At 61.7% G+C, this 27,772-nt stretch overlaps 1 protein-coding gene across 2 annotated transcripts; it reads left to right on the top strand.

Moving 5' to 3' along the window:
- MLPH (melanophilin) lies at nt 1-27,772 on the top strand. 2 transcript variants are annotated; one of them, XM_037069200.1, is made up of 17 exons: nt 1-526; nt 1,017-1,070; nt 4,885-5,018; nt 12,035-12,253; nt 12,414-12,526; nt 13,848-13,886; nt 14,959-15,062; nt 16,051-16,185; nt 16,862-17,048; nt 18,562-18,701; nt 22,150-22,332; nt 22,604-22,759; nt 24,060-24,152; nt 24,950-25,027; nt 25,385-25,442; nt 25,882-26,018; nt 27,274-27,459. In XM_037069200.1, exons 3-17 carry the CDS (start codon nt 4,909-4,911, stop codon nt 27,361-27,363), a joined length of 1,842 nt encoding a protein of 613 aa, XP_036925095.1. In that variant the 5' UTR covers nt 1-526; nt 1,017-1,070; nt 4,885-4,908; the 3' UTR covers nt 27,364-27,459. The 2 variants fall into 2 exon arrangements, with proteins under 2 accessions (XP_036925095.1, XP_036925094.1); XM_037069199.1 differs by lacking the exon at nt 13,848-13,886 and having other exon boundaries at nt 2-526; nt 25,920-26,018; nt 27,274-27,772.

Raw genomic sequence — 27,772 nt, 5'->3', positions numbered from 1 at the left:
TTTTCCAAGCCTCAGTTTCCCCCTCTGTAAAGCTGGAGGAAAGAGCGTCCGCCCTGCAGAGTTGGGGTGGAAATTTAACCAGGTACCGCGCAGCGGGAGCGTTCAGGCAAGCGGGTGCCATCCACCAAGGGCAGGACCGTCCCACAGTATCATCACCAGGCAGAGTCGTGCCACTCGCCAGGCGCGGGCTCAACCCAACCCTCCCTGCCGCCTCCTTTCTCTCCGAAGCTGGCTTGGGGCAAGAGGCGAGGGTTTCCTCCTACACCGGCGCCTCCTGCGCGGGCACCGGGGTGCGCGCCCCTCCTCCCGGCCCAGCACCCGGAGGTGCCTGCGCTCCCGGAGCTGGGCGGGTCGCAGCGCATGTGACCCGGGCGGGCAGCGCCAGGGCCTCGCCCGCCCGCTGCCCGCCAGGCGGAGGCAGTCGGTAGCTCCTGCCCTGCGCCCTGTGCCCCTGCCGCCCGACAGTGCCGTGACCAGACGCCCAGCCTCCTCCCAAGCAGGGCCTGCAGGCCGCGGGAAAGAGTGGGTGAGTGCGGGGAGCAGGGGAACGGGTGGGGGTGGTGCTCAGGCCAGGAGACTCAGGTTCAGGGAGGGTCCGTGGAGATGTGACCCCCACAGCGCCTCTCCAAGCTGTGCAGAGGAAACCCTGTCCTGCCCCCAGAACCCCAAACTTCAAACTTCACCGGGCTACTCTGACCAGACAGGTCCCGATCCCCAGATGGCCCATTTTGAGGGAAACGCTGTGTTTAATCAGGAGCCCTGTCGTGGGCCGGCCGCAGACAGAGCTGAGGCTGCTTCCCCAGGGGGTTCTCACTGGGCTGGCCGCCCAGGCCCCGAGGCTTTGAAGGTAACACTTTCTCCTGGCCTCCCTCTGGGCTCCCAGAAGCCTCCGTTGCATTGGAATCCTCTTTCTTTTGCTGCCGGGCCCCCTCCTCGCCCACCCGCCTGGTCTTAGAGATGTGGGGAGGGTCTGTGGCCAGTGCCTGAGCTCCACCCCCTGTCCCTCCATCCCCCAGGGCCTCACAGGCTGGGATCGCACCCTGACCCTGAGAGCCCCACTTCATTTTCGGGTGGGTTGGGGCCTTTCTATCTTCTCTCTTTCTTTATGTGGGTTTTTAATCTTCTTTACACATTTCTTTCCGAGAGGCTGGAGTGACCATGGGCGATGGGGAGGCCCGAGGGGCCCACTAACCGCAAAGGTTGGCCCTGCCGTGGCGTGAAGTGCGGGGGGGGTGGCGGGGACCAGAGTTCAAAGAGCCCGGGCAGCTGAGCGGTGGGGGGGGGGGGGGGGGGGGGGCCTCGGACACGTGCACGGCAGTGCCGGGCGCACAGATGAGCTTCAGGGGCTGAGAAGGCACCACCTGCGGGCGGGTCTGACGGGAGGACTGGGGTGGAAAGCAGGCTGATGGGAAAGGGGACCCTGGCAGCCTTGGAAGGCCATGGGGTGACGACTCCTGTGGCAAAGTCACCTTCTAGCCCTGGCTGTGCTGGTCCTTCCAGAGCGACCGCTAGAGGAGAGCCCCCCCTCCTCCCCACTCACAGCCCCTCTTTAATTCTGACCCCCCCAGCATCTTGCAGGGCAGGAGAGGGCCGGGGTGGGGCATGGAGCCAATCACCGTCTGTGGCGCCGGTGGGGGGACCCAGGGAGCCTGTCCCAGGTCACAGGGCCAGCTGGTGGTGGGAAGCCAGCTCCCGACTGGCAGCCCCACCCTCGTCCCGCAGCCTCAGCCCAGGACCTGTCCTCAAGGTAGACGCTGGAACCGAGGCCTTTGTGGCAGATGCCGGACCTGGTCCGTGTGCGGACGAGGGACCTGGTGGGGCAGGGACAATGGGCAGGCGGGGGCCGGCTGCAGAGTGCCCACCCAGTGGGACACCTGCGGGGGAGGGGACTTCCCACAGGAATGGGCTCCTCCTGCATCGGAAGGGGGCTGGGGGTGGACGCTGGGGGCTGGGCTCCTAGGTGGGGGCAGCAGGCCCGCTCTGGGGGCAGCGTGTGGGAAGCACCGCGGGGTGGGCGCCGAGCTGGCACTGGGCCTTCCTCGGGAGCGTGCCCGCACCCTCGTCCGCAAGGACAGCCCCGCACACCTGGGTTCTCAGTCAGCTGGCCTTCCTGCCACGGCTAGCCGGGCCTTTAGTGGTGGGCTTCACCGGCCTTCCCAGTACTGTTTGCTCAGGGGGTGACCGTCACCCACCCATCGTCATCATTGTTCTGAGGCTCAGGGGCCAGCCCGCCCAAGGCATCGTCAGGCCAAGTGTCGTGAAGGAGGAGGCCCTGCCCAGATAGCTCTTTGGTTTGTTTGTTTGTTTGTTTGTTTTTTAAGATTTTATTTGTTTATTTTTAGGGAGAGGGGAAGGGACGGAGGAAGAGAGGAAGAGAAACATCAATGTGTGTTTGCCTCTCACACCCCCTACTGGGGACCTGGCCTGCAACCCAGGCATGTGCTCTGACTGGGAATCAAACCAGTGACCCTTTGGTTCACAGACCATTCCACTGAGCCACACCAGCCAGGGCCCAGATTTCTCTCTGATTTGGCCAAAATGTGAACTCAAATCTTTAACAATAAAGACAACACGGCACTGAATTTCAGCCACCTGGGCCCAGGGTATTCATTTTACAAAACCGTTTCCAGTCTCTTCCCACCCAGGTCCCCACCTCGTCAGCCCTGCCGGTCTCCGTCACAGCTGCTCAGGGGCGGGGGAGGGCCGGCCGTCTCAGAGATGGGCAGCGCAATTACTGCCTGAGCAGTGGGCGGGCACAGAGTGGAAGCGTTTTGTTCAGGAACCTCGTGACTAGGAGTTATCTGCCTGGAACGGGCGGGGAACAGATAGAGCCTCTGCGTGGAGTCTGCCTTCCCGACACAGGTGCCCAGGGAGGGTGTCACAGGCCAGGCCAGGCGCCCACGCAGCCCTGGGCCCCCCTGGCCCTCCCTGGGCCTCCTGCCCCTGACCATTGTGGGAGGGGGCCGGTGGAGAGTAGGCCTCCTGAGCAAGGACCCCAGGGCGATGGGCGGGAGAGGATGGGCTGAAAGGCTGTCCCCTCCCCCAGGGCATGTGCATCCCGTGGGGTGGCTGTGCCTGGCAGAGGGGCTGGCCCTCCAGCTGCTCCCGTGTCCCAGCCTGAGGTGAGCCAGACGGGATGGGAGCAATATGTCCCCAAAATGCCCCTGACTTTCGGTGTGTGCACTTTAAATGCTGAAGTCAAACATGTTCTCATTCAGTTTAAGACTGTTTTTCTAAACGGGGTGCTCAGACACGTTTAAGGTCTTGTTCGTCCACTAAGTGGGAGGGTTTGGCCACAGGAGCAGACACGGTGCTGTGAGCCGATGCCCCCAACCACTGACCCAGGGACAGCCCCCGGGGAGTGTCCCACCGGCCACCTGGCACGGCCGGCTCTGAGGTGGAGTCGCTGCCCTCCCGTCTCTGGGTCCCATCCGCTCAGCCAGGGCTTGGGCCAGAACGAGCAATAAGCACTGGGGCACAACCCTTGGGGTGACGTCTGACCCATGAAGTGGACGCAGCCTGGTCTCGGTGGAGCAGGGTGGGGCGTGTGTTTCAAAACGTATGTTCCCTCATCGCTGACTTCACTACACTGAGCGCAGGGGCATGTGTCCCTCTCCATAAACCCAGGGCCATCGCAGCACGGGCAAGCTGGTGCTGTCCCCCACCACACCGAGGTGCCTGTGGAGGCGGGGCGGGGTGTCGGGCGGGCGTATGTCTCCCTCCGGTCTCCCCGCTCCCCGTCACATCTCAGCCTGGTTCTGGGGGGCCTCGCTCCGGCTGCCAGGAGCCAGCATGGGCCTCATCCCCACGAGAGGGGAGGTCACACTCAGCTGACAGTCATGACGCTTGTGTCTGCTCTGGAAATAGAATTTCAATGACTGCCCTTCTTAGAATACAACTTTTTTTTTTTCAAAAATAGTTTAAAAAACTGAATAAACCCCAGTCATCCATCAAATAACTTTTTGTTCCAATTTTTTGAACCCGGAAACTGTGTGTTCCAAGGAGCATCAAAAACCGATTTTGTTTCCACGTTTCCTTGTGCAGAATCCAAGTTCAACTCCAATGAGGACGAGGGGCGGGGTGGCCCAGGCTCTCGGGGGTCCCCTCCCCCGGGGGCAGAGCTCACAGTCCCGCGGCGTCCGAGGGCTGGGCCAAGAGTGGGAGCGCTTTCCCACCAGATAGATGTACGGCACGAGCCACAGGACCTCTGCGGGGACTTCCGTCTCAGATGGCATGTGAGTGCCACTCGGAAAACGTCCCTTTTCCTAATTAACCTCTGACGCACAAAATGGACGCACATTCCTGGTTGGGGCGGTGAGCCGGCCGCTCCCAGTGCGCAAGGCGCCCCTGCACAGGAGCCCGGGCGTGTCCTGCCCACCACTCGAAGGCTGCCCTGTGAGAGCAGGCAGATGGGACCCCTCTGTGAACATTCCTGGGAAGACAGACTTCAGCCTCAGTGAAGATCCCCTGAGTCGCAGGGTGGCGTGCAAGCGTTGTCACCCACACAGAAAGCTGCCCCAGAGCAGGGCTCTTTCCCGCCCCTTGGGTGGAGTGTTTCTCCACGGCCGCAGCTGGGGGCTCCCGTCACAAAGCGCAACCCTACGGCACACGCCCTGGCCCTGCCGTCCCAGGCGCCCCACCCCGAAGGAAAGAGAATAGGCACCCGGTGCCTCAGGGTGTGGGGCCTGTGGGGACAGGAAGCAGATCCCGGTGAATCCAGGGTGTGGGAATCCCACACGTAGGTTCCTCCGTTTGCCTGTTTGGGGACCGTCTAACCCAAGTGCAGACTGCCCGGGGCCTGGGCGCTGTGGGCGAGGCCTGGTGCTCAGTGCATTAGTGAGGCCCCGGGCTTCCCGGCTGACGCTGCCCTCTCCCATCTCCCAGGTGGGACCCTGCCAAGGAGCAGAGATGGGGAAGAAGCTGGACCTTTCCAAGCTCACGGATGAGGAGGCCCAGCACGTCTGGGAAGTCGTCCAGCGGGACTTGGAGCTCAGACGGAGAGAAGAGGAAAGGCTGGAGTGAGTGCGTGGGCCTCGGTGGTGGGCGGCGCTGGGGGAGGGGGAGCCAGGGGTGGGAAACGCCTCCTTCGGGCCTCCTGTGAGCACCCAAATGTGGCGACCGAGGGGTTTGGGGACGAGGCTGGCTTCTCCATCTTCCTTCCCGGTAGCGTGGGTGGCACCCGCTCCCTTCCCCACCAACGGAGCAGCCACCCCCCAGCAATGCCCATGCCCTTCCGCTGAGTGTTCCTCCCCCACCGCCAGCGCTCGCTCCCACTGGGCTCCCCGTTACCCTTCCTGGGGGCCGCTGTGGGTCGTAGGCCTGTGGAGAGGGGGCATCTGAGCAGAGACTCGAGGAGGCAAGCACTGGGGCCAGGAGGAAGCCACAGAAGGCAAAGCTGCCCCTGCCCGGGAAAAGCCTTTCCCCTAGAGCCCCCTACAACCCTTCCTCCAGCCCCCCGACCCCTGTGACCCCAGCAGCCGGCAGCACTCGGTCACACAGTCCCCAGGCAGGAGGGCAGGCGTGCCCGGCACAGCTCAAATGCGTGTCGGATAAGGACCCTGGTCCTGGACACGGAAGCCGGCTCTGCAGAGTGCATGGCTAGAGGCCGACAGTCTGCCACGAAACCGAAGGTAGCTTTTGAAGTACAGACACCCCTTCGTCCCAGTCTCTTCTCTGTGGTTATCGAGCATTTAACCATTTTCAACAGAGACGATCGCCCGCTTCTCACCCCCAATGTCCCCTTCCCTGTAGCCTGTCTGGGTTTCTCCAGGACCGCCCCCGGGACAGCTTCCCATCTGCTCCCAGTTCCCGATGACGCATGGTCTGTGAATCAGTGGCCACCCTGGGCCTCAGGGGACGGCTCCGTGGGTGGGCAGGTCAGGAATTCTGCGCACGAGCATTTGCAGTCTGTGCCCTGCCCTGAGAGGGATGTCAAGGGGGCAGCCCAGCTGGACAAACCACCCAGGTCGTGGGCAGAACACGGTTGGGACAGGGGAAACCGTGACACCAAGAAACAAGCACACCGGCCTTGGAGAGTGGGTCCCTGCCCTGCGCCTGTGGACACAGGTGTGGGCACAGGGTCCCCCACCAGGAGCCTGTCTGCCGAAAGGCGGCCTGCTGGGCCAGCAACTCACCATGCCGGCCCACCCATTTGAAAACAATCCAAGAACAAAAAAGGAGGGGATTTCTGTTCATATTTCCAAGGCTAACAGAAATGCGCATTAGGGGGATTCCTCCCCAGTAGGCGCTTCCCTCCACTGGGGAGGGTGTTGGGGCAGATCTGGGGAAGGCCCACCCCCCTCACCCCCTCACCCACCGCACAATCAGATGGGCCCAAGACAAATGAGCCTGCTCAGGTCCCTGACCTTCAAGAGGACAGGAAACCAGCTTTACAGCACCTGCCTGACCAGGTGACCCCCAAGACACCAAAGCCTCTGACCCTGGGCCAGGCCTCAGGCTCCCCCCATTTCCTGAGGTTGTGCTGAGAGCATTCAGAGCCCCCAGGGAACCCAGAGGCATCTCACTGGTGAGACTGCAGGGGGAGGCCTTGGCCCTTCTCCCCCCCCCCACCCCCGCCCGGAGCCTCCTAACCGCATTCCAGAGAGAGTGCATGTTTGTTCTGGGGAACGAGGGTGCCAACCGCCCTGGCCTCTGTGTGGCTTTCTTGTGAACTGACGGGAAGGGATTTCCCCTGGGGTCTGGCTCCCCATCGGCCTGGCAGGCCCCCCGACAGGCCGCTCCAGGACTTGGAGGAGAAGGAAGGCGGGGCGGGGTGTCTGGCCTCTGGCTCAGTGCAGGCACCTCAGCCTCTCCCTGTGGTTGGCATGTGTGAGCAGGGGTTGGGTGTTGACTATGCAGGGCGTGATGTTATTCCTGGCTTCCGAGCGGGGTGCGGTGCCAAGTTCCAGGGGACGGGAAAGTCAAAGGTACAGCGCACAGGCTGCTGACGGCATTGGCATCACCAGGCGCTTTCGGACGGAGGTGGGCGGGGCATTGCCAGGAGGACGTGGGTGTCGCTGTGGGTGAACTGGAGCCTTAGAGCAGGGCCGACGTTTGTGGGAGAGAATGGGTGTCCTGGGGCCAACCTGCCGCCTGCTGTGGGGCTGGGGTTGTGAGCCCGTGGGTGCAGCCACCCTCCCTCCCCTGTGAGTCCGTGGGTGTGGGGAGGGAGGGTGGACAGCTGCTCTGACTGACACTCCGGCAGCATTGGCCTTCGCTGTCCTCAGGGCCCCTGGGATGGGTGATGAGGGGGAGGCCAGTGGGAGGGGGACCAGGGAAGGCTCCTGGGGGGCAGTTCCAGCTGCAGGTGCAAGAAGCCAGCTACCGAGACCTGAAGGGCCCTTTGGGAAGGCAACTGCTTCTTTCTGGCAGTTCTCTCCCTTTGGTGTTTAGTTGTGGTGGAGAATATCAGCTAATCTGTGCACCAGGGGCGCTAAAAGAAATCTTGAGAAAAAGCATAGTGGGAGGAAGCATGCACCCCAACTTCAAACTATACTACAAAGCTACAATAATCAAAACAGCACGCTACTGGCATGAAAACAGATCTGGGGATCCATGGGATAGAACAGAGATCCCAGAGACAAACCCTCACACACACCGTCAGTCACCCTACGGCAGAGGAGACAGGGATATGCGGTGGAGAAATGAGTCTCTTCCGTAAGTGGGGGTGGAAGAACTGAACAGATAGATACATGGGGGAAAAGGATACCAGACCACCGCCCCCTTGCACCACACACAAGAATAAACTCAGAATGACTGAAGACTTAAATGCAAGACCTGACACCATAAAACTCCTCGAAGAAAACACAGGAAGTAAGTTCTTCGATATTGGCCTCATGTCTTTTTGGATCTGCCTCTCCAAACAAGGGAAAGAAAACAAAGCAATAAACAAAAGGGACAACATCAAACTCAAAAAAGGTTTGAGTATCTTCAGCGTTAACATTACAAAAATATACACAGCAAGTGGGAGAAGACTGTCACCAATGACACATCTGCTAAGGGGTTAATATCTAACGTGTATCAAGAACTCATACAACTTATCGCCAAATTACAAAACACACAAATTACAGAGGACCTGAACAGAAAGCTCTCCAAAGAGGACACGCAGACGGCCAATAGGAGGAAGGATGCTCAACCAATCATCAGAGAGATGCAAATTAAAACCACAGTGAGATGCTGTCGGATTGGGCATCAATAAATCAACAAACAGCAAGAGCTGGTGAGGACGTGGAGAAAGGGGACCCTCAGGCACCGTGGGTGGGGACGCAGACTAGTGCAGCCGCGGTCAGAAGACGTGTGGAGTTTCCTCAGAAATACAGTTGCTACACAGCCCAGTAGTAACACTTCCAAGGCTGTGCTTGAGAACAAAAGCAGCAGCTCAGAGGGTTGTGGGCGCCCCCTACGTGTTCGTGCGTGCACTGCAGCCATGGTGGGAGCCACCGGGCGCCTGCCAGCAGACCAGGGGCAAGAACACGGCAAGGGAACACCCCGCACGGTGAAAAGAATGACCTGTCACCATTTACGATAGTTCGGATGGGCCTAGAGGGTATTGTGCCAAGTGAAATAAGGAAGACAAACGCCATATGATTTCACTTACATGAAGAATTTTAAATAAAAGCAAAGCAAATGAATAAACCAAACAAAGCAGATACTGAGAGCAACTGATGGAGAGAACCGAGGGGGAGGGTGGTAGGGGTTTGGGGGAAGAAAAACTAATCAATAAAAAAATAAACTAACACAGCCACCACGCCCCCAGCACTTCATTCAGTCCTCCGACAGCCCCCGGTGTGGCCCCTGCGCTGCCCCCAGGGACCGACTAGGAAGGACGAGGCGGGTTTCCCGCGAGGAAGACCACCCGGCAGGCAGTCTGCAGCCGTGGGAACCTGGGGGCGGCGGCCTGGCTGAGGGCTGCTCTGTGGTATCCATCAAGTACGTGTCCCACATCCACTCCCGTTACTCATGTGTTGAAAAGGCTCCAAGTACAGACATGTTACTCACATGTCCTCGGTTTTTAGTGTCACATAAACACAGGGACGCCCCAAAGTAAGCCTTCCTGGAAGGACCCTGCGACCCAGGTCCGTGACCCCTCCCTCGGGAAGAGCCCAGAACTCCCAGGTGGCCTGCCAGCCTGGCCGAGGGCCCGGCACCCAGCGTGGGGCAGGAGCGGCTGCCCTGGCATTCCTGGGCCCGGCCCCCTCTCTGCCCATCTGAAGTCCCCTCGGTCACCCTCCCCGCCTTGTGGAGCAGCCTCTAAGCTGTGTTCAGGGTGGCATTGCCGGGCTTTCCTCAGTCCAGAAAGGGACGTCGCAAGCTGGAGCCGGGGACCCATGCCCTGGGGCGAGGACAGCAGCCCCATCCCCGGGCCGGCCCACAAGTCAAACACCAGGCCCGGGAGCCCGCCCAACGAGGCAAACAGGTGGGGTGGGCCATCGTAATGTCTGCAAACAGACCCGGGTTCCCGAGAAACTCTGGGAAACGTGCCCAGCGCGAGCCGGGACACACGTATGGCTTGCCTTAAAAAATCAGAATAATACATTTAAAAGTACTTTAAAAATTAAAATAAAATACAGATCAGAAAAATAACGACCACAATGAGGAGTTGGAAGTCACCCCCAGGCGGGCCTGTGGTGCCCGCCATGATGCCTGGACCAGAAGTGGCTGGAACAGGGCGTCAGCTGCCCCCAGGGCCCGGGGTCGCTCGGGTCCAAGGTCACCCAGCAGATGGCAGCAGCCTCTCTGGGCGCCTCGCTCTCCACCCCCACTCCTTCCTCTCTGCCACTTCTGTCCTTGTGTGGTCCTTTGCTTCAGAGGGCCTCAGAGAGCATCTGCACATTTCCGTCCCCCGAAAGTCCTGACGTTTGTTCGGCTGACCAGACTCCAGGTCCCCACAGCCGCCTTCTAACATCCTCACGTCAGGTGTGTCTCCTTCGGCAACGACCTCCGACACAGTTGGTGTGGTCACCTGACTTTCGACAACGTACGTGTCTGTCCCCTCTGTGACTCGGTGCTGTCCGGGCTGCTGCCACCCCTTCCCAGGTCCGACCCGCCCTGCATTTCCCGGCCTTTGGAGGGCGAACCTTCAGGCTGTTCTCAGGAGTGGCTGGGGCGCAGATTTTAATTTGGGAATCTCTTGGCTTGGGGGGAGCTCACTTCCCTTCCCCTCAGGATCCTGGCAGAATAACGAACCCCCAAACACCCACGTCCAGATCCCCCAAACCTGTGAAAGTCTCAGGTTTCATGGCAAAGGAGAACAAAGATTTCAGTCACCATTAAGGCCAATAAGCAGTGGCCCTGGATGTGGGGAGGTGGCCCTGGGGAACCCAGGTGGCCCGATGCCACCACTGGAGCCCGATAAGTGGGAGGAAGCAGGAGGCCAGAGCACGTGACAGCCAGAAGAGTCACCTGAGAAGGACTCCACCGCCGGGGCCAGCATGTGCCCCTAGAAGCTGGGACAGAAAGGGGACAGGTCTGCCCCAGAGGCCCCAGGAAGGACGGCTGTCCCACCAACACCTCAGTCCCAGTGCAGTGACACCCAGGCCGGACGGCTGACCTCCAGAACCGGGAGATATAAGCCGGGATGCTTTCGGCCCCTGGGGTGGTGGCCTGGCGGAGAAGCCGCGGGCAGCCCCCCTGGGCTCCTGCCAGCCTGAACCTGCAGCCTCCTGCAGCCCAGCGGGCACCACCCGCCTGGGAGGGCGCTGCCCACAGCGACCTGAAGGTCCGCCCCTCTCTCTCCTGGCCCGGAGAGCGTTCATTCCTGGTTCTCAGAGGACAAGGGCGCCTGGTGTCTGTCCAATGTTGTCACTGAAAGTGGATACGTTTGATCTCATCTCAACCAAAATGTTATGCCTGGCAGGCGTTCTCTGAGGCAGAACAAAGGCAATGTGTTTGCTCTCTGGGGACAGTTCTTCCGAGAGTTTGCCCTGGCGGGCTTCCCAGGAAGCCATGCAGCTGAACTCCGAGTGGTCCAGGGCTGTGGTCCTCCTGCAATGCCGGGTGCCGGCGACTCCGGGTGCCGGGGGACTCCTGCCAGGACCCTCTGAGCCGAGCCTTCCTAGCCATGCTCCGTGGGGGCAAAGGTGGGGAGTCCACTGGACTTGCTCCCCGACCGGGAGGCCCCAAACCACTCACAGAGGAAGTGCCACCTGGCTTTGGCCTCGGAACTCTGTGACCACTGTCAGGAAGGTAGAGTGACCTGTCAGTCTTCTCAGCAGGGTGCCACCCTGCCGTCTACCTACTGGGTGTTGTCCTTGGCTAGGGGCTATTGACTTGGGCCAGGGTGGCAGAGGGGACGTGACTGGCCAGGGCCCCACAGAAAACAGTGTAGGCCTCGCCCGGAGTCTCAGTGACCCTTTCTGCTGCGTCCTCTGTGACGTGTGCTCTGTCCTCTCGTCCACCACTTGGCTGTTCTCTCTTCTCTGACTGTCTCTTCAACACGCCCACTAGGAACAGATGGTTCCAGGGACCCACGTGGCCTAACGGGACCACCCAGCCCGATACCTGCTGGGCTCCTCAGAGCCGCCAAGCCCGCCCCATCCGAGGCAGATTAGATATTCGATGCCAGCGCCTTCAGGTCCACGCTCGCCCAGCTGGGCAGGACCCCTGCGCTCCTGGCCCAGCTTGCAGATCCATGTTGAACAGCTCAGGGTTCCCGTGCAGGGCCGGGGTGGGGCACAGGGCCTGGGACCGCTGGCCGTCCTCTCTGTCCCGCTGAGCTACGCCAGGTCGTGTGGGCAGCGGTGGGCAGTGCCCCAGCCTGTGATTCGGAATCTGTGTGGCTTGTGCCCCATTGCCAATGAGCGAAAGTCATGCACGTACATCCGGGAAACACGGACCATTGCAAACAGTCACAGGAGTGTTTGCACACCACGTCATTTCTAATAAAAATAGAGCACTTCACTTCCAAGGCCCCTGAACTGCACGTCTAAACCCACGTGTGTTAGGATGTGAGGGAGTTTTGTGGGCGCTCACACATGTGAAGCCTGTTGCAGAAATGAGACGTCCAATTGTCCCCCGTTTCTGGTGTTTCCCCAAGGGAGCTGAAGGGCAAGATCAAGAAAGGGGGCCCCCAGAGGGAGCTGGTGTCCGATGCGGCCCGCCTGAACGAGACCCACTGTGCCCACTGCCTGCAGCCCTACCGGCTCCTCGCCACCCCCAAAAGGCAATGCCTGGACTGCCGCCTCTTCGCCTGCCCGGGCTGCAGCCACGCCCACCCGGAGGAGGGCTGGCTCTGCCCCCCTTGCCACCTGGCCAGGTGAGCTGGGACTGGAGCTCCAGGGGCCCGCTGGCTTGGGGGCCTGGCTCGTCCCTTCCGTGGGACAGGCTGAAGAGGGGGGAGGGCCCGTGTATGGCTGCGGGGCAGAGCTGTGTGCGGCCACGGCGGAGCCGCAGGCCTGAGCTGCGTCCCCCCGCAGAGTCGTGGAGAGGGGCTCCCTGGAGTGGTACTACGGGCACGTGCGGGCCCGCTTCAAGCGGTTTGGGAGCGCCAAAGTGGTCCGGTCCCTGTGTGCACGGCTGCCGGGAGCAGGTGAGGAGTGGACAGAGGGGACAGTGGGGGTCGGCGGCAGGGAGGGGGGAGCCTTGGTTCCCAGGCTGTTTTCCTGTTTCAGGACTAGTGTCCCTTTTCTTTGGAATGTGCATGTGATTGCCTGTCTGTCAGTCCCGTTCCTGGGGTTTGTGAAGAGGTTGGCAGCTTGCTGTGTGGGGTGCCGACGTTTGCACCCCTGGCCCGGCCCGGGCCCCTGGGAAGCCCTGCGTGCTGACTCCCCCCCCCCACCCCCGGTCTCCGAGGTCGAATGTGTCAGAGCTTCACAGTGAGTCAGGAGCTCACAGACCAGGCTCACCAACTCAGCAGCTGATGGAACAGCCGGGCCCAGACTCATGTCCCGGGTCCCCAGGTCCGTCCTCCCTGGGCGGCGTGTTTGGGGTGCCTCGGAGAACTCCCCCAAGCCAGGACATTTGTAAGACTAACACTGTCCCTCCTGACAGCCAGGCTGGGACAACAGAGGAGTGGGTGTGCCCCAGGGACACGGGGAGGGGCCGTCACCCTGTTCTTGGGCGGCTCCTTCCCCTTTCGTCCCCAGGCTGCTTCTTCAAGGCTAACATTGTTGACTCGGGCTGGAGCCCAGGGAAATGTCACCTCCCTGCCCCCTCATCCGGCCAGGAGCCAGCTGAGGGGTCTTCCCACAGCAGCAGGAGCTTGGCCCGGCCCCCTCTGCGGGGCTCAGGGATGGGAAGCCACACCCCAAGCACCCGAGAATCTCAACCTCAACATCGGCTGCTCATGGCAGTAAACTGCATGCCATACCAGAGCCCCGAGGACCCACTAGGGACCTGGATGGGTCCAGGAACCCGTGTCATGGACAAGGTCACAGGGATCTGGTCCAGAGCTCAGTTAGCCAAGGCTGCAGGGAGCCTGCCCATTTCAAAGCTGTCACCACCGAGAGCCAGCAGGTGGCGCTGTGGGGCAGCCGGCAGGTCCCCAGGGGCTGTGCTCTCCCGGCTGGTGCCCGGGAGCACAGTGCATGGGAAAGGGTGCGAGGAAGGGGGACTAAAGCTGGGGAGATCGTGCCACTAAAAATATTCAAACAAAGAAATGATTCAAGTGTTTTGGAACCTGGCCTAGCCAGGACCTGAAAGAGACCCGATGACTGTGCACAGCTGCAGGGGGCAGGGGGCTGGCCCAGGGTCTTGGGATGCCCTCAGACTAGGGGGCATGTTTTCCCAATGGCCCCACCTCGGGACAGGCGGGCGCTGCGAGAAGACCGTCTGGGATGCAGGGGGGACCCCCTCCGGTCCAGGAGCCCCACAGGGGTCTTCCCTCCTCAGCGCCTTGCCTTTGGCTGCAGGCTCGTCTGACCGCGTGCAGAGCTCGCCCAGCCTTTACAGCAAGTCCTTCTTGCTCAGACACTTGTGTCTTCGTGTCCACCTCCCTGCCCAGAAACCTTTGCCCTGGCTGGTGTGGCTCAGCGGACTGAGCGCCGGACTGTGCACCGAGAGGTCACCGGTTCAATTCCCAGTCAGGACACATGCCTAGGTTGCGGGCCAGGTGCCCAGTAGGGGATGATCAAGAGGCAACCACACAATGGTGTTTCGCTCCCTCTCTTTCTCCCTCCCTTTCCCTCTATTTAAACATAAATTTAAAAAAATTTTTTTGAAAGAAAGAAACCTCTGCCATGTCAAGAACATGGGAAATCCTTCGGTTTTCTTTAGTCATGACTCGATCTGCCGAGAGGGGCCACTACCGCTCCCACCCTTGTCCCAGGCGCAGAGGGAGATGGAAGGAGTTGATAACAAAGGGACTTGGAGACCCTGCTCCTACTCAGTCACAGGGGCAGGGACCCCACCCTGAGGTCACACACACCCCGGGCCTCTGGAGACCCGTGTCCACATTCCCTTGGCCCAGACAGAGTCCACTTCGCAAAGCCTCTGTCTGGCTGTTGGACATGAGTTTCCTCAAGGCCGTCACTGTCGGAGAGAATAAAAATAATTACCAGGTCTGCCCCCTGAGGGGGGGACACCAGCTGGCTGGTGCTCATGTCTGGCGGCCGTGGGGGGCTGAGAAAGGAGGGCAGAGAGCCCTGGGGCTGAGCCTCACCCCCGCCTGACTGTGCACGGGGCCGGGCTGGTGAGCAGGGGAGTGAGCCCGTGCGTGGGAGAAGCGGTTTCTTTGGGAAAATGGGACTTGGCCCCAGGCCTCCTGCACCCACCACGACTCCCGTGACCACGTGGAAGCAGAACACTCGTTTCCTGCTGTGATTAGGACCGGTTTTGTGGGAGGTCCTTGTATGGCCTTGTCTGGGTGTTCTGTGATGGATGGGTGGGTGGGTGGACGTGTGGATGGATGAGTTGATGGGTGGGAGGGTGAGGGGATGAAGGGACAGATTGGGGGGAGGGGTGGATGGACAGACAGAGGGTTCGGCTCCAGCCTCTCGCTCCCTGAATGGGTGTGTGTTGCAGGTGGGCCTGAGCCGAGCCCTGGAGACAGAAGTGGGGACAGTGAACGAACGGACACGGATGGAGAGCTGGGCCAGGCGGCCCAGGCCCAGCCCCTTAGCAGCACAGTGAGTCCCCCCAGCCACCCCTACGACTCCCCCAGCTGCAGCCTCGGTTCCGATTTCCCGGGAATCTCGGTACTTGCCAGGAGTCATCTCTGGTGTGAGCCCTAAGGCTCCGCCTCCTTCCCCGCTGTGGGACAGTCACTGAGGTCGCCAAGCAGGAGGGTGCTGTCAGCACACGGTCACCATGAGAACCCCAGAGCCAGCGGTGGGGCGGGCAGACGCCTGCCACGAGGGCTGCCTGGACCCCCCGACCTGCGCCCACCCCCACGCCCCCGGCCCAGGGTGCACGCGTTCCTCCTGCTGGAGCAGCCTGTGTGTCTTGAGGGAAGTGAACCCCAGGGGCCTCTCCTTGGGGGGCCTTTTTGCTTTTTTCAGGACCAAGCATGAGTCTCATTTTCATTGGTGTTTGTTTCTGTTTTCACTTACTTATACATTGATGGGGGATAAAGATAAGCAAAGTGACCCCCAGGGTTTCAGGGAGGGATGCCAGCCAGACGGGGAGCAGGACGGAGGGCAGGAGGGCGATGGTGCGTGTGCACGGAGCCACCTGGAGAGTGACAGCGTCTGCCCGCTGCTCCACGGGGGACACAGGTGTCTGTGTGTGACGAAAGTGGCCCATGCCAGTCCCTAAGCCTCCAGAGCGCTCAGCAGCATCCCCTCTCCCCTGCAAATCCGCAGGGGGAACACCCCCTGGGGGTGGGGGCAGAACTGGGCTCTGCCCCTGCGTCTGAAGCACAGGGAGCTCTCCCTCCCACCCCTGCCTCCCCAGGGGGCGCCCCTCCTCTGCCTGAAACCCCCAGGGCTGCAGCCTCCCGGGGCCTCGTCCTCAGCACAGCCCCTTTGAGCGGTCGAGTGTCGGTCTCGGCTCCTGCGTATCCAAGCGTGGTGCTGGGCACACAGACCTGAGGGGTGGGGGGGGCTCTGAGTGGCCCCTCTGTGTCTAGCACCCCAGTCCTCCCCCTCTGCTGACCCTGCCTCCCCTCTCGCCCAGGCCGTGCCTCCCAGGGGAAAGCGCCTCCTCCCCATTCACAGCGGGGACTTCGAGGCCGACTCCGACGATTCCGCTGGGCCTGGCAGTCGCCCCCCGAGCCTGTCCTCAGCCCAGGAGGCCCTGGACAGCCTGCAGGTCAGTGGGTGCTTGGTTCTGTTCCCCACTCCAGGCCAGGATAACCTGAGCCACAGGTCAGGGGCAAGGACCAGAGTCTCCAGGGAGGCTGAGCTGGCGGCGTGGGCATGTGGGGTGCAGGGCAGGGAGTTAGCGGCCTGGAGCGTTTGGGGTGGGTGCTCATCCCAGAAAGAAGGCAGCATGACTCCCAGGGGCCTCCTTTCCTTGGGGACGATGGCACAGTGGAGGGAGCCCTCTGCCGGCCCCGGGAAGGGCCGAGGAGGGGTGTGGGGCTGCAACCTAGGGGTACCCCACCCCCCTCTGCCGCTTGGGCCCTCGGGGGTTATGAAGATGTACCCAGAACAATGCACCTCCCCCCCAAATAACCCCCCATCCTCTTTCCTCGGACCTTTGGTCTCTGGGAGAGCTAAGCCTCTGGGCTGCTGGAAGTGTTTCTTCCTCTTCCTGTGACAGGTGGCCCTACGTGTGGGGACACAGCCTTCTCCTCAGGAGACAGGGGTCAGAACAGGCAATAAACCAGGATTCCTGAAACCAAAGGGACCTGCTTTGTCAGGGCACAGAGGGGGCAGGGGTCTAGCGCTCGGTCAGCCAGACGACGCCTGGAAACTGCAGGGTATGGACCAGAAAGACCCCGTGCCAGCAAGCTGCCCCCAGTGTAAACCTCCTGGGTTGGCAGGTCCCGTGGGCTCAGGCCCTCACAGGTGAGCCGTGCCCGGAGGAGACCGACGCCAGGGGCTCTGGATACCACTCCCGCACAGAGGTGCAGACAGACAGCCTCTCACCTGCCGGACAGGACGGCCCCGCTGAGCTCTGCCCGCCAGGAGAGACCCGTACAACAGCCCTGGGGGCTGCTGCCTCTCCCGGTAGGTGCCTCTGCTGGGCTCTGCATGGGGGGCAGGGTGGGGGGGGGTCTGGAAACCCTGGCCACCACTGCAGTTTGGGCAGACACACTGGCTGATTTCAAGTAGCTCCCCCTTCCATGGGACTGACCGGCAAGAGCCATCCCGGCAAACGCTGTGGACTCCTTCCCACTCTCCCTGCGCTGGGCACCCCCCCAGCAATGCTCAGGCAAACCAGCGTGGACGCCGGAACTGGCCACTCGGTGCCCAGCCACCCCTCGGAGAGGACATTGCTGTAGGGCAGGGATACGCAGGTTTTCCTGAGACGACTGAGACCAGTGGTCACCAGACCGGCTGGGGACAGGGCAGCTCCAAAGCAGAGGACGAAGGGTGCCCCTGGGGACAGGTGGCACGAGTCCCGTGGGGCGCCACCTGCCCTGGTGCCCCCTGGGCTCCCGGCTGTGAATCGGGAAGTCTGTAGGTGCTGAGAACCCGGATCCGCTCATTGAATTTTGTTGCCAGTTGCTTTGTAATGAAATCCCAAGGTGCTTCCTGTTCTCCGCCCCGAGGGAGTGTGCGTCGCGGGCGGGCATGCCGGCTCCCCACAGACGTAGGAGCAAATGAGGTCCCGGAAGCCGCACAGCCTTCCCACTAATGGGCCTGCGAGACGTGGTGAAGACGCTGCCGCCAGTTCCCATCCTCCCCTCTCGTTCTGTCATAGTCCTAATCTCATGAGCCACCCGCCGCGAGGGTCCCAGGCAGCGAGTAAACAAGTCTTCATTGACTGAGCTTCCAGACGTGGACACGCTCATTTCCTCCCTAATCGACCACGCTGTGGGCACGGCGGTGGGGTGCCCGGTGGGGGGAGGCAGAGAGGGACCGTACCAGCCAAGAAACGGCGTTTGGGGTCCTGCAGAGCTGAGCTTCAAGCCCACTCATCTCATTGACTCTAAGACACATTTCTGTCCCCTTCACTTAAATGTGAACCCGTACCGTTGAGGATGGTAAGAACCAACCTCGCTGGGGCGTGATTGGCAGGGCTATTGCCCCTGAGGCTCCTCCTTCCCCGCCGAGCCCCCCCACATTTCCCCTGTGCCTGTGTGTGGGTGAGTACTTTGTGGGCCCAGGGATAAGCATTTCCAGCCTCACCACAGGTGACTCCTGCCCCCCAAAGTGCCCCTCACTGTTCTGGCACCGAAACAGCCCACAGTGACCAGTGTGGACAGACTTCCTAAAATCACCCCCACTCGCAGGAACTTCCAGGACCCACGGTGGCCATGTTCCACGCCTGTGTGCTCCGTGTGGCGTGACTACAGGACTCTTGCTTTGCCCACGTGGCTTTCATGTCCCCCGGGCCCACACGAGTGCTGGGGCCAGGCCCCTGTGTCCCGAAGGTGGCAGTTCTCGGCCCCACAGCATCAAAATCAAGATCATACTCGTGTCTGTGTTTTCTTTGATCTTTTTTTCCATTAAAAAATATGCCCACTGACTTTCAGACTTTCACCCCAAATGATCCAAACTGACTCTCCCTCCACAGGGGTGGGCATCTCCAGGAGTGAGCAGCCACCTGCCCAGTGCCTGGCGGACGAGGACACCTCGGATGAAGAGGGCACCCCGGCCCGCAGGACGGCCTCCCACCATTCCCCACAGAGCGGCTGGGCCACCTCTGAGAGCCAGGTACCGTGGCTGGGGAGGGCTCCTCTGGCAGCTGCTCCGGGGGCAGGGAGCCTTTTCGCTTCAACATCGAGTCATAGAGAAATTACGCTTTTCATCTTTCAAAGCTATGATATTGCACAAGCCTACTTAACCGAGACGAGGGTTGCCACCAAAACACACGTCTTCTATCAGAGTAAAAGGGCCCCAACAGGGCCCTGGCTCCTGTGGAGGAGAGAGTGGGGTTGGGCCGCTTGGTAACTGATGACTCCTGGGGGCTCTGCTCTGGACGGAGAATCCTGAGCCACGGCTGCGCAAGGCTGGCCTCGGCACTTTTGCAGGAGCTGGGTTCCTCCGCGTGCTGATGCCAGGCACAGACCCCCACCCCATCATGGGAGAGTTGGAGGGATGCCTTCGTGGGGCTCCCCTCCTGGCACCCATAGGCCCAGCTCTGGGCTGTCAGGTGGAGAGGCCTAAGGTGGAACAGAATGGACTCCCCATGATAGAGACCTTCCCATGATGGAGACCTTCCCATGATGGAGACCTTCCCATGATAGAGACCATCCCATGATGGAGACCTTCCCATGATAGAGACCTTCCCATGATGGAGACCTTCCCATGATGGAGACCTTCCCTTGATGGAGACCTTCCCATGATGGAGACCTTCCCATGATGGAGACCATCCCATGATGGAGCCCTTCCCCAGGATAGAGACCTCCCTGTGTGGCAGGATCACAGTGGTGGAGAAATGCCCAGTGCCCTAGTCAAAAGATGATGGGAGGAAAATTAGAATTAGATTGTCAGCTTTCAGTAAGTTTCTAGTTTAACCACTTTAACAACTTTCATTTAAGTATGTCCAGCTGATACCGATCCTCCTGCACGCCTCTTTGAACTCCCTCTTTCATGCTGGTACCCCATACCCTATCTCTGGGATTTTTTCTTTGTTTATTTCTATTGCCTCTATTTATTTCGATGAACATCTCACCGGGGGGCCAAGAAACCCAAGGCAAACCACACAGGGCCTAGGGGCAGGGCCACCCCCCACCGCTGCCCCACCCAGGGCGGGCTTCCACGCCCGGAGACCCGAGAACAGTGCTTTGTTGGGGCCAGTCCGAATGGTCCTCCTGCCGTCTGCTGCCCGCCCCTGCTTTGGTACCCACAGCTGGACTTTCGGGATGAGGATGATTCAAAAACCCTTTCTCTAAGTGATCGATCCCCCAGGGCAAGAGGGGCTGCAGATGGCACCGTGTGGAGGACCCTCCGCAGAGCTGAGATTCGGGGCAGGAAACAGAGCCCAGGCACACACCCCTCACCTGGGTGGGGAGTGAGCCCCCCACGCCCGATACCCGGCCCCCCAAGGACTTTGATGCTATGCTGGGGCTGCAGACACTGACTTGGTTTCCCCATGGGAGCCTCCCAGGGCCAAACTGTGGCATTTCTTTCAACGGGCAGCCTGTCTGTCTGCACTTACAGATTGTAAATGTTGCATGCACACTGAAAGCACCCACTCGTCCCGAGTGTGACGGCCGTAGTAGGTACATGTCCAGTCACACAACGACCCTGATGGCCAGGGCCCACACCAGGTAGGTGGCAGAGGGCGGAGGTGGGACCAGCTTCTCGAAGGCAGCCCCTGCGGCCCCGAGAAGCAGGCGCGCTGCAGGGGGTGTGATGGCGGCGGCAGCTGCAGCACCAGACAGAGAGCCAGGTGGTGTCACACCTGTTGTGTGCATGCCGCCCTGGAGGGGCCCCTGCTCCCGGAGGCCTGGGTGCAGCCCGGGGCCCGCTGCCCTTCCCGGCTCCACGCTGCCCTCGGCCCCTGCCCGCCTCCCCCAACCCCAGGTGAGAATGGCCCGAGTTACCACCGTGGGGTGTTTTTCTTTCCTTTTCGCTCTGCAAGTGACATTTCACAGTGACACTTCACAGTGACACATGGCACACTGGTGGGGGTCGGGCTCTTCCCGTCCAGGCCGAGGCAGCAGCCAAGGCTCCTGACTCCGAGGGACACAAGGCCGCCTGTGGCCCCCGCCCCCTGGGAGCTGACCGCTGTCTCCCGAGACCCCAAGTGAGACCAGCCGAGGTCTCGATCCCCAGCCGTCTCTCAGCTTCGCTCTTCGTCGGGCAGATCAGCCTGCTCAGAGCTCTCCGTGCCGTGGAGATCAAACTCCTTACCTACCAAGCAGGGCAGAGGCGGCTCAGCGCCCGAAGGGCCGAGTGTCCTGCTGCTGACGCCAGGTGGGCCTCGGGGGCATGACGGCAGTGAGGCCGCGTCGGCTGGGCTCCAAACAGGAATTGATTTTTCTCATGCTTCCGTCTGGGAGCTAATAGCTTCTGGTGCCTCAAGAGCCTGGTGACTCAGGGATGAGAAAGTTGTACATTTAGTCACTTCAAGTCCTCGCCTGGTTTGACTTCTGGCCCACAGGTGACCCGGGGCTCTTTCCAGATAATGGCTCTGGTTTGTTCAGCCAGCGCAGTTCATTGGTGCCTCCCTGTGCCAGGGGGACAGCAGGTGCCCCGCGCTCGGGACACGTCGGGGGGCTTTCCGGCCCAGCATCCGGTCTCCCCACGTGCGCCCCCAGCTTTGGTGGGACGTTCCAGACCCCTTGGCCTGAGACAATGGGAGTGACGGTCCCCTGCGCCCAGTCAGGGTCTGGGTGGGGCCTTAGCCTTGCGTCCACAGCCTGGGGACTTGGTGCTGGGTGCTTGGTCTTGCTGGCGGGGTGGGCCGTGTCCCAGCCACTGCCTGCGCCTCTGCTGCGGTCCCGAGTGAGCCAGCGCACGTCAGGCGCGTGGTGTCTGGGGCCCACCTGAGGACAGGGCCCCGAGCCCCGCTGTTAAAGGAGGTTGAGGTGCCAGAAAAAAGTGCACGTTACAGAAATAACTGGTGAGGAGCGTAAGCACCGCTGGTTCACCGCAGGGTCAGTGCTCGGCGGGCGAACCAGACGCGTTCACACGCACGCACGCACCGCGGAACAGGACCGGCCCGAGAGAGGGCGAAGTCTCGCCGTGTACGGCGGTGGGGCCGGGCCTGGAGGGAAATGTGCCCGAGAGAGACACGTGCCACCAGCCCTCACTGATACGTGGAACCTAAAACAGCAAAGCAAACAAACGGAATAAAACGGAGACAAACGCGTACGTCCAGAGAATGTAAATCAGGGTGCGGTACACATGAAACCAGTGTCTTACCGGATGTCGACTGTCATTAGAAATAGACTTATAAATAAACAAGTGGTGGTCTTAGACGGCCCTGGTGCCATCCGGGTCTCTGGACCGGCTCACCCGGCAGAGCCGGTTCTGGAAGCAGGGACCGGGGTCTGCATGTGCACCGCGGGCAGGCTCCGGGCCAGGACCAGGGAGACCCCGGCTGCAGCAGGAGCCTCGGGGGAGCTCGGGGTGGGCCGCCAAGTAGAGCCACCTCTGAGCACCGTGCTCACAGGGAACCCCGGACACAGACCCACCCACCTGCTCCCTTCAGTGTCCAGGTGCCTGGGAGCCCACGGACGCCAACGCAGAGGAGGAGACCCTAAAGAGGAAGCTGGAGGAGCTGACCGGCAACATCAGCGACCCTGGGGCCTCGTCCGAGGAGGAGAGCAAGGGCGAAAGGGCCAAGCCGGGCAGGAGCACCGCCTTGGAGCTTTCCCCCAGGACGACCCGGGAGGTATGGCCCCCCCACAGCGGCCTCAGCAGGAGTGGGGCCGGGCTCACTCAACAGCCTGTGGCTGAGCCCACAGTCCAGGGCAGGCCGCTGACCCCTGCTGGTCCCCGAGGGGTCCTTCGGTGGCTGCACAGATGTCCAGGCCGTAGCTGACTACCCACCTCCCCACTCCAGGAGTGGAGAGAAAGGAGGTCATGGGAGGGAGGCCTTTGCTGGGGCGGGGGACATGTTGTCTCTCCTGCCAGCGGTCACGGTCAGCGCGTCTGTTTCCCAGGTGAGCACGTCTGCAGGCCAAGTGCACAGGTGGGAAAAGAGCCCCCCGCGCCCTCAGGACCCCACCCAGACCGCCAGGACCCCGGACGAGGCATTGTCGGAGCTGGAAGACAGGGTGGCCCTGACCGCTTCTGAGGTTCAGCAGGCAGAGATTGAGGTAACCCCACGGCCTCAAGGTAACCCCCATCTTGGCCTCTATCCCCGAAGGACTGATGACAGGGAAGCGACCCCCAGTGAGCCCCTGTCGGCTCCAGACCAGGACCTGGGGGTCCCTGTGAGAATCACACCATGCTGCCCCTGTGTCCTACCTTGTCCTTCCCCCCTTCCCTGCCGTGAGGGACAGGCAGGGTTTGTAGCCACAGGAGGGAGATGCTGTCGATCACCACGCCCCTCCCCATGGGGAGGGCCTTCTCTGGAAGCAGGCTTGGCGTTTAGGACCACATTCTGGCGGGAGGAACAGGGGCTTGAGCGTGGGCCCAGAGCTGTAGTTTGGGGGTGGGGGTGCCAGTGGCTTACAAAGGTCGGAGAGCAGAGCCAGGCCCCCCAGGGACAGCTGACGGACTGGGCTCGCTTGGCCCTGCCCCTGGGGGCCCACAGAGAAGAGAGGGTCTGACCCTCTGGGCATCAGCACCCCCTGCCATCCCCACGTCCCTGCTCGTCAGCAGGCACTCCCGGTGCCCAGAAGCGCGGGGCAGGTCTCCAGAGCCTGCAGGGGAGCCGGCCAGGCCGAGCACTTCCAGTCACTGACCCCCGGTGCTGCACAAACAATTTCCAACACCCGAAGGCGGCAGCACCGTGCCTGACACAAGGGGACAGCTGGGACCCCCGAGACCGAGAGACAGAGCAGTGGGCGGAGACAGGCCGCAGCCCCGGAGCACGGTGTGCGCAGGGAGCGAGGGCCTGGAGTGTGTCCCACTGGGCGTTCCGGGGACCAGCAGCGATCCCTCTGGAGGGGCGCGGAGAGCGGGGGCTTGTCCAAGGGGGAGGGAGACTGCGAGGGCCTTGAGGGCCCAGGGAGGGCTTGGGAACGGCCGCAGGGCCCCGACAGGGGTGATGGGCCGAGTTCCTACTTCCTGAAGCTTCCCCTGGCTGCTGTGGGAGGCGGGGCCCATGGCGGTGACGCTGGGGGGTGGGAATGGTGCCTGTGAAGCCCCGCTCCCTAGCACCCAGGTGCTCCTCTCCCCCACTCGCTGTCCCCCTCCGTCCCCGCTGGGAGCCAGGCTTCCCTTCACTCTCCCGAAGTGTCCAGCCCCTTGCTCCTGTGTGTGGGTGGCCCCCCGACACACCGCCGACAACCACACACCTGAACAGAATGGACCCCCAGGAAGCGCAGCTGGGTGGGACCCCAGTCTTCAGGGACATACAGTAAAATTGGCAGATCGAGGCAGCTGCCCTTCCAGCACTGTGCCTCTGAGGTGGACATCTAGGTGACATCTAGATGTCGGCTGCACCCCTAGGTTTCGAACATCGAGTCCAGGATCGCAGCCTTGCGGGCCGCGGGGCTCTCGGTGAGGCCCTCGGGAAAGCCCCAGAGGAGATCCAAGCTCCCGGTGAGTGGACACCACGGGCCCCGGGGGGTTTGGTGCCTGGACCCCTGGCCAGGAGCACAGGGTCACCCCAGGACCTGAAACTGAGCGCCCTGGGCTGCCACCCCCTCTCCGTGATCTCAGTGTCCTAACAGCCATCGGTGACCCATGCCCCAGCGGGGGGGGGGGGGGTCTTTCTGTCTGTTGTTTGTTGTCGTCACTGGAGAAAGCACTTTCTGAGGGGCCCTCAGCTCCTTCCGTGAGGATTTCACACACACCCACCTGCACACGCAGTTTGTGCAGTTTGAAGTGCAAAGGGCACAGTTTGAATGACAGCACCTCGTGCTGATGCGGGCGTGGCTAGGACAGGTGGGTGGGGGGAGGGCCCCCCACACCCTTCTCTCCCGATCGCGCCAGGAGCCTGCCGACGAGATGGCCCCGGGGAGGGAATCTGGCCGAAAAAGAAAGATGCCCCGGGAGGGCCTCAGACAAGGGTGCCAGGGAGAACCAGTGAGGTGAAGTTCACGGAGAGGGCTGGTCATTTTCCGGTGTGAGTGCGTCCGTGCGGAACCGGGGACACAGGCTCAGAGAGCATTTGCTGTCTGTCTGGAGCTCAGAGCAGACTGTACTGTTCTGCACTCTGATCTGCCGAGCCAGCCGCCTCGTCCCCGAGCACAGGGTGGTGTGAGGGGCAGGGCTGGGGCGCCTTCCCCGCACTCCCGCGTGGGTGTGGAGAGAGCACGTCCACCCTGCACCCGGCGTCCCCCGGGGCTGGAGGTCACGCAGTGGGAACCATGTATGGCTGCTCCATTGTCCTCCAGGTCCTCGTCCCTCGATGTGCTAGGACCCCTGGCCCGAGCCCCGAGCCCCCGCCTGCAGGCCCTGCGGACGAGGTCAAGGTGGGTGAGTCCCACTGACCTCTAACGGCCGGACGATGAGTGAAAGTCCAGGGGCAGGACAGGTCCCCGGGGTGGCGGGACACTGGTTGGTGGCCTCGCAGACACACTGAGCCGAGGATGACCTGTGTGGACCCTCATAGCCCTCGCCGCCTGAAGCTCCCCCAGAGCTAAACATCTCTTACATCTGGCACTTGGTGCTTAACTGACCAACAACCTGCACTGTAACGCTGAGAAAGTCCCAGTACTGCTGGGGACAGCAGTCCACCCGATCACCTGGAATCTGGAAGAACGATACGTCCAAAACGAGCTCCCGGGGTCTCTAAAGGCCACAACTGAGAGACATCTTCTCCCTTCCAGGTCCCGGCTGAGCCCTGCCTTCGGGGGAGGAAGCTCAGTAATTCCCCTAAAGGTCAAGGTAATAGTCACCTTGGGCGTGGAAGGTGGGCTCTGAGTTTCTGCGTAGCCGGTGGGTCCCAGCAGCTGGTGCCCCTCCACCCGTGGACACTCTCACTGTGACCGACCCCTCCAGGTCAGAGTCCCAAGACCCCTCAGGCCTGCTGTCACGTCTCGGAAGGAAAGGAAAGGGCAGTGTACCCCCACACCAGGGCCGGGACGTTTCTACAGCCTGGCCTCAGGGGGCAGGATTTCGGGCTGGCGCCAACGCCAAGGCGCGGGGGCACCGAGTGGCTGGTCCGCACAGCCACTAACGCACGAGGCCTTTGTGGAAGCTGCTCAGAGCTCTGGCAGCTTCTGGGGAGGACACGCACCTTTGTTCATTTCTCGGGAGGAGGCGAAGACTCTCGTTTGGGGTGAGTGTGTGACTAGTAAGCACGCCCCCCTCGTCCTCCCCAAAGGCGAGGTCGGCGAGGTCGGCGAGGACGGTGAAATCCAGGAGGACCGCGAGTCCTTCGACCGGACGTCCGCGTACCGCGGGTCCCTGACCCTGAGGAGCCCCAACGGCAGGAGGGGCGCTGCCCCGCGCAGCTTCGCGGTGGGTTCCCCGCCCCCCAGCTGTCTGCAGGGCTCCGTGGCCGGTCAGGTTGCCTGTCGGCCCCACGTCCAGGGAGAGGAAACTGGGGCAAAGCAACATGTAAAGGGAGACTCGAACGATTTAAAGAAAAATGAGAAACATTTCTCAAAGGCACCAGATGAGTCAGTGATGAGCCTCTGCTTGCCCCGGGGTGGGTCTCAGCTCGGGGATGGGGACAGTCCAGAGGCAGTAAGGGCCAGTGTCGTAAAGGCCATTCAGCCAGTGTCACCTGCAGATGCCAGGGTCAGGGCTGGCCCCGACTTTTGTGGGAGGAGGATGCTCTCCAGAGCTGCTGTCCCAGGCCCCTTCCAGCCGGGGAAGCGGCAGGCTCCGTCCTCAGTTCCCAGTTCTCTGTCTCAGTCAGAAGTGCGGCCCAAAGGCCCTCCTCTGACACCAAAGTCACCGTGTTTCCAGCAGCAGGAGAGTCACCCTCCTCACGCCAGCACCACCCGCCTAAGGAGACCCCAGCCCCTTTCATAAGCAGCTAACCTCTGGGGCTGTGAGGTCACACTCACCTCCTGGGGCCGTCATGATGACTCACGACCAAGGTCCTCGGTCAAGACCCAAACGCCCTGGATCCCAGAGCGCCCCACACGCACGTCCCACCGGCACCCAGCCTGCCGGTGTGCCTGCCCCAGGGAGTCGGGCCTCCCAGCAGCGCCCCGCCCCCACGTCTGAGCAGAGACCAGCTGCGGGGAGGCGGAGCCAGCGCCTCCTGCTCCCCACGAGCCATTTGCACATCAAAGGGAGATGTGGTGTCCGTCCTCGATGTGGCCCCATTAGTCCACCCTACTCGAGGGGACACGTATTCGGGGAAATGACCTAGAGCAGGGACTCCCTGCGTGGCCCCGCGTAGCCAGGAAAGAGGCCAAGGTGGACGGTGGCCGCAGCATGGCCATCCCCGTGGAGACCCGAGGACAATGAGGAAGAAATTGTCCCTGGGGACTTGAGGGGAGAAAGGCTTTCAAGTGAGAATGTGTCTCCCTTGTTTCAGAGCTTTGAAGGGTCAGATACTTTGCATCCATTCTCCCCCTTTGATGGGGGCCAGGGTGTCCCCCGGATCCGTAGCTGGGGACGGGGCGGGCGAGGAGGGCTTGATGAAACCCCAGCACGCTGACTCACGCCTTCTGACCGCGTGTGCATCTGTGTGCCTCGCGTGTGTCTGTGTGCACACCTATGCGTGCACACTTACTGTGTGTGTGTTTGTGCTTTGCAGAAACCGGTGATGATCCACCAGCCCCTCGGGGCAGAGGCTCGTCCGGACGGGACAGGGCAGCCCCTTGCTCTCTGCCCCGAGAAGCTCTGACCCTCCGGAAACTTCGAGGGTCGGTCTCTTCTTCAGGATGCTGCCATTCAGATGCTTTGAAGGTCACGCAGAAGACCCACTCACTGTGACCTTCCCCCCCCCTTGGCCTTTCTCGTGCTGATTTCCGGAGTGGGGCGGAGAGGGATGGCACCGACCGCCTGGGTTCGTGACCGGGCGTCGGCCCGGGGGGCTGGAGGGGTCTGCGGGTGTGAGTGGAGAGGGGAGTCGGGCGTCGAGACGAGTAACTGAACTCGTGATCCGCTGAGAAACCAGAGGGGAACAGAGCCCCGCCCCTCCCCACACATGCCCATTCTGCTTTTTTCTTGTTTCTTTGCACGCGTTAAATTCTTTCCCAATGTACACCAATTGCTTTTATAATAAAAATCGACACACTTGTTTCTGATAGTAA

This window comes from Sturnira hondurensis, unplaced genomic scaffold, assembly GCF_014824575.4.
Source record: "Sturnira hondurensis isolate 20B ecotype Veracruz unplaced genomic scaffold, ASM1482457v3 Scaffold0018493, whole genome shotgun sequence".
NCBI classification, from domain to species: domain Eukaryota; kingdom Metazoa; phylum Chordata; class Mammalia; order Chiroptera; family Phyllostomidae; genus Sturnira; species Sturnira hondurensis.
Note: the sequence above shows the minus strand (reverse complement) of the source record. Positions and strands in the feature narration are given on the sequence as shown.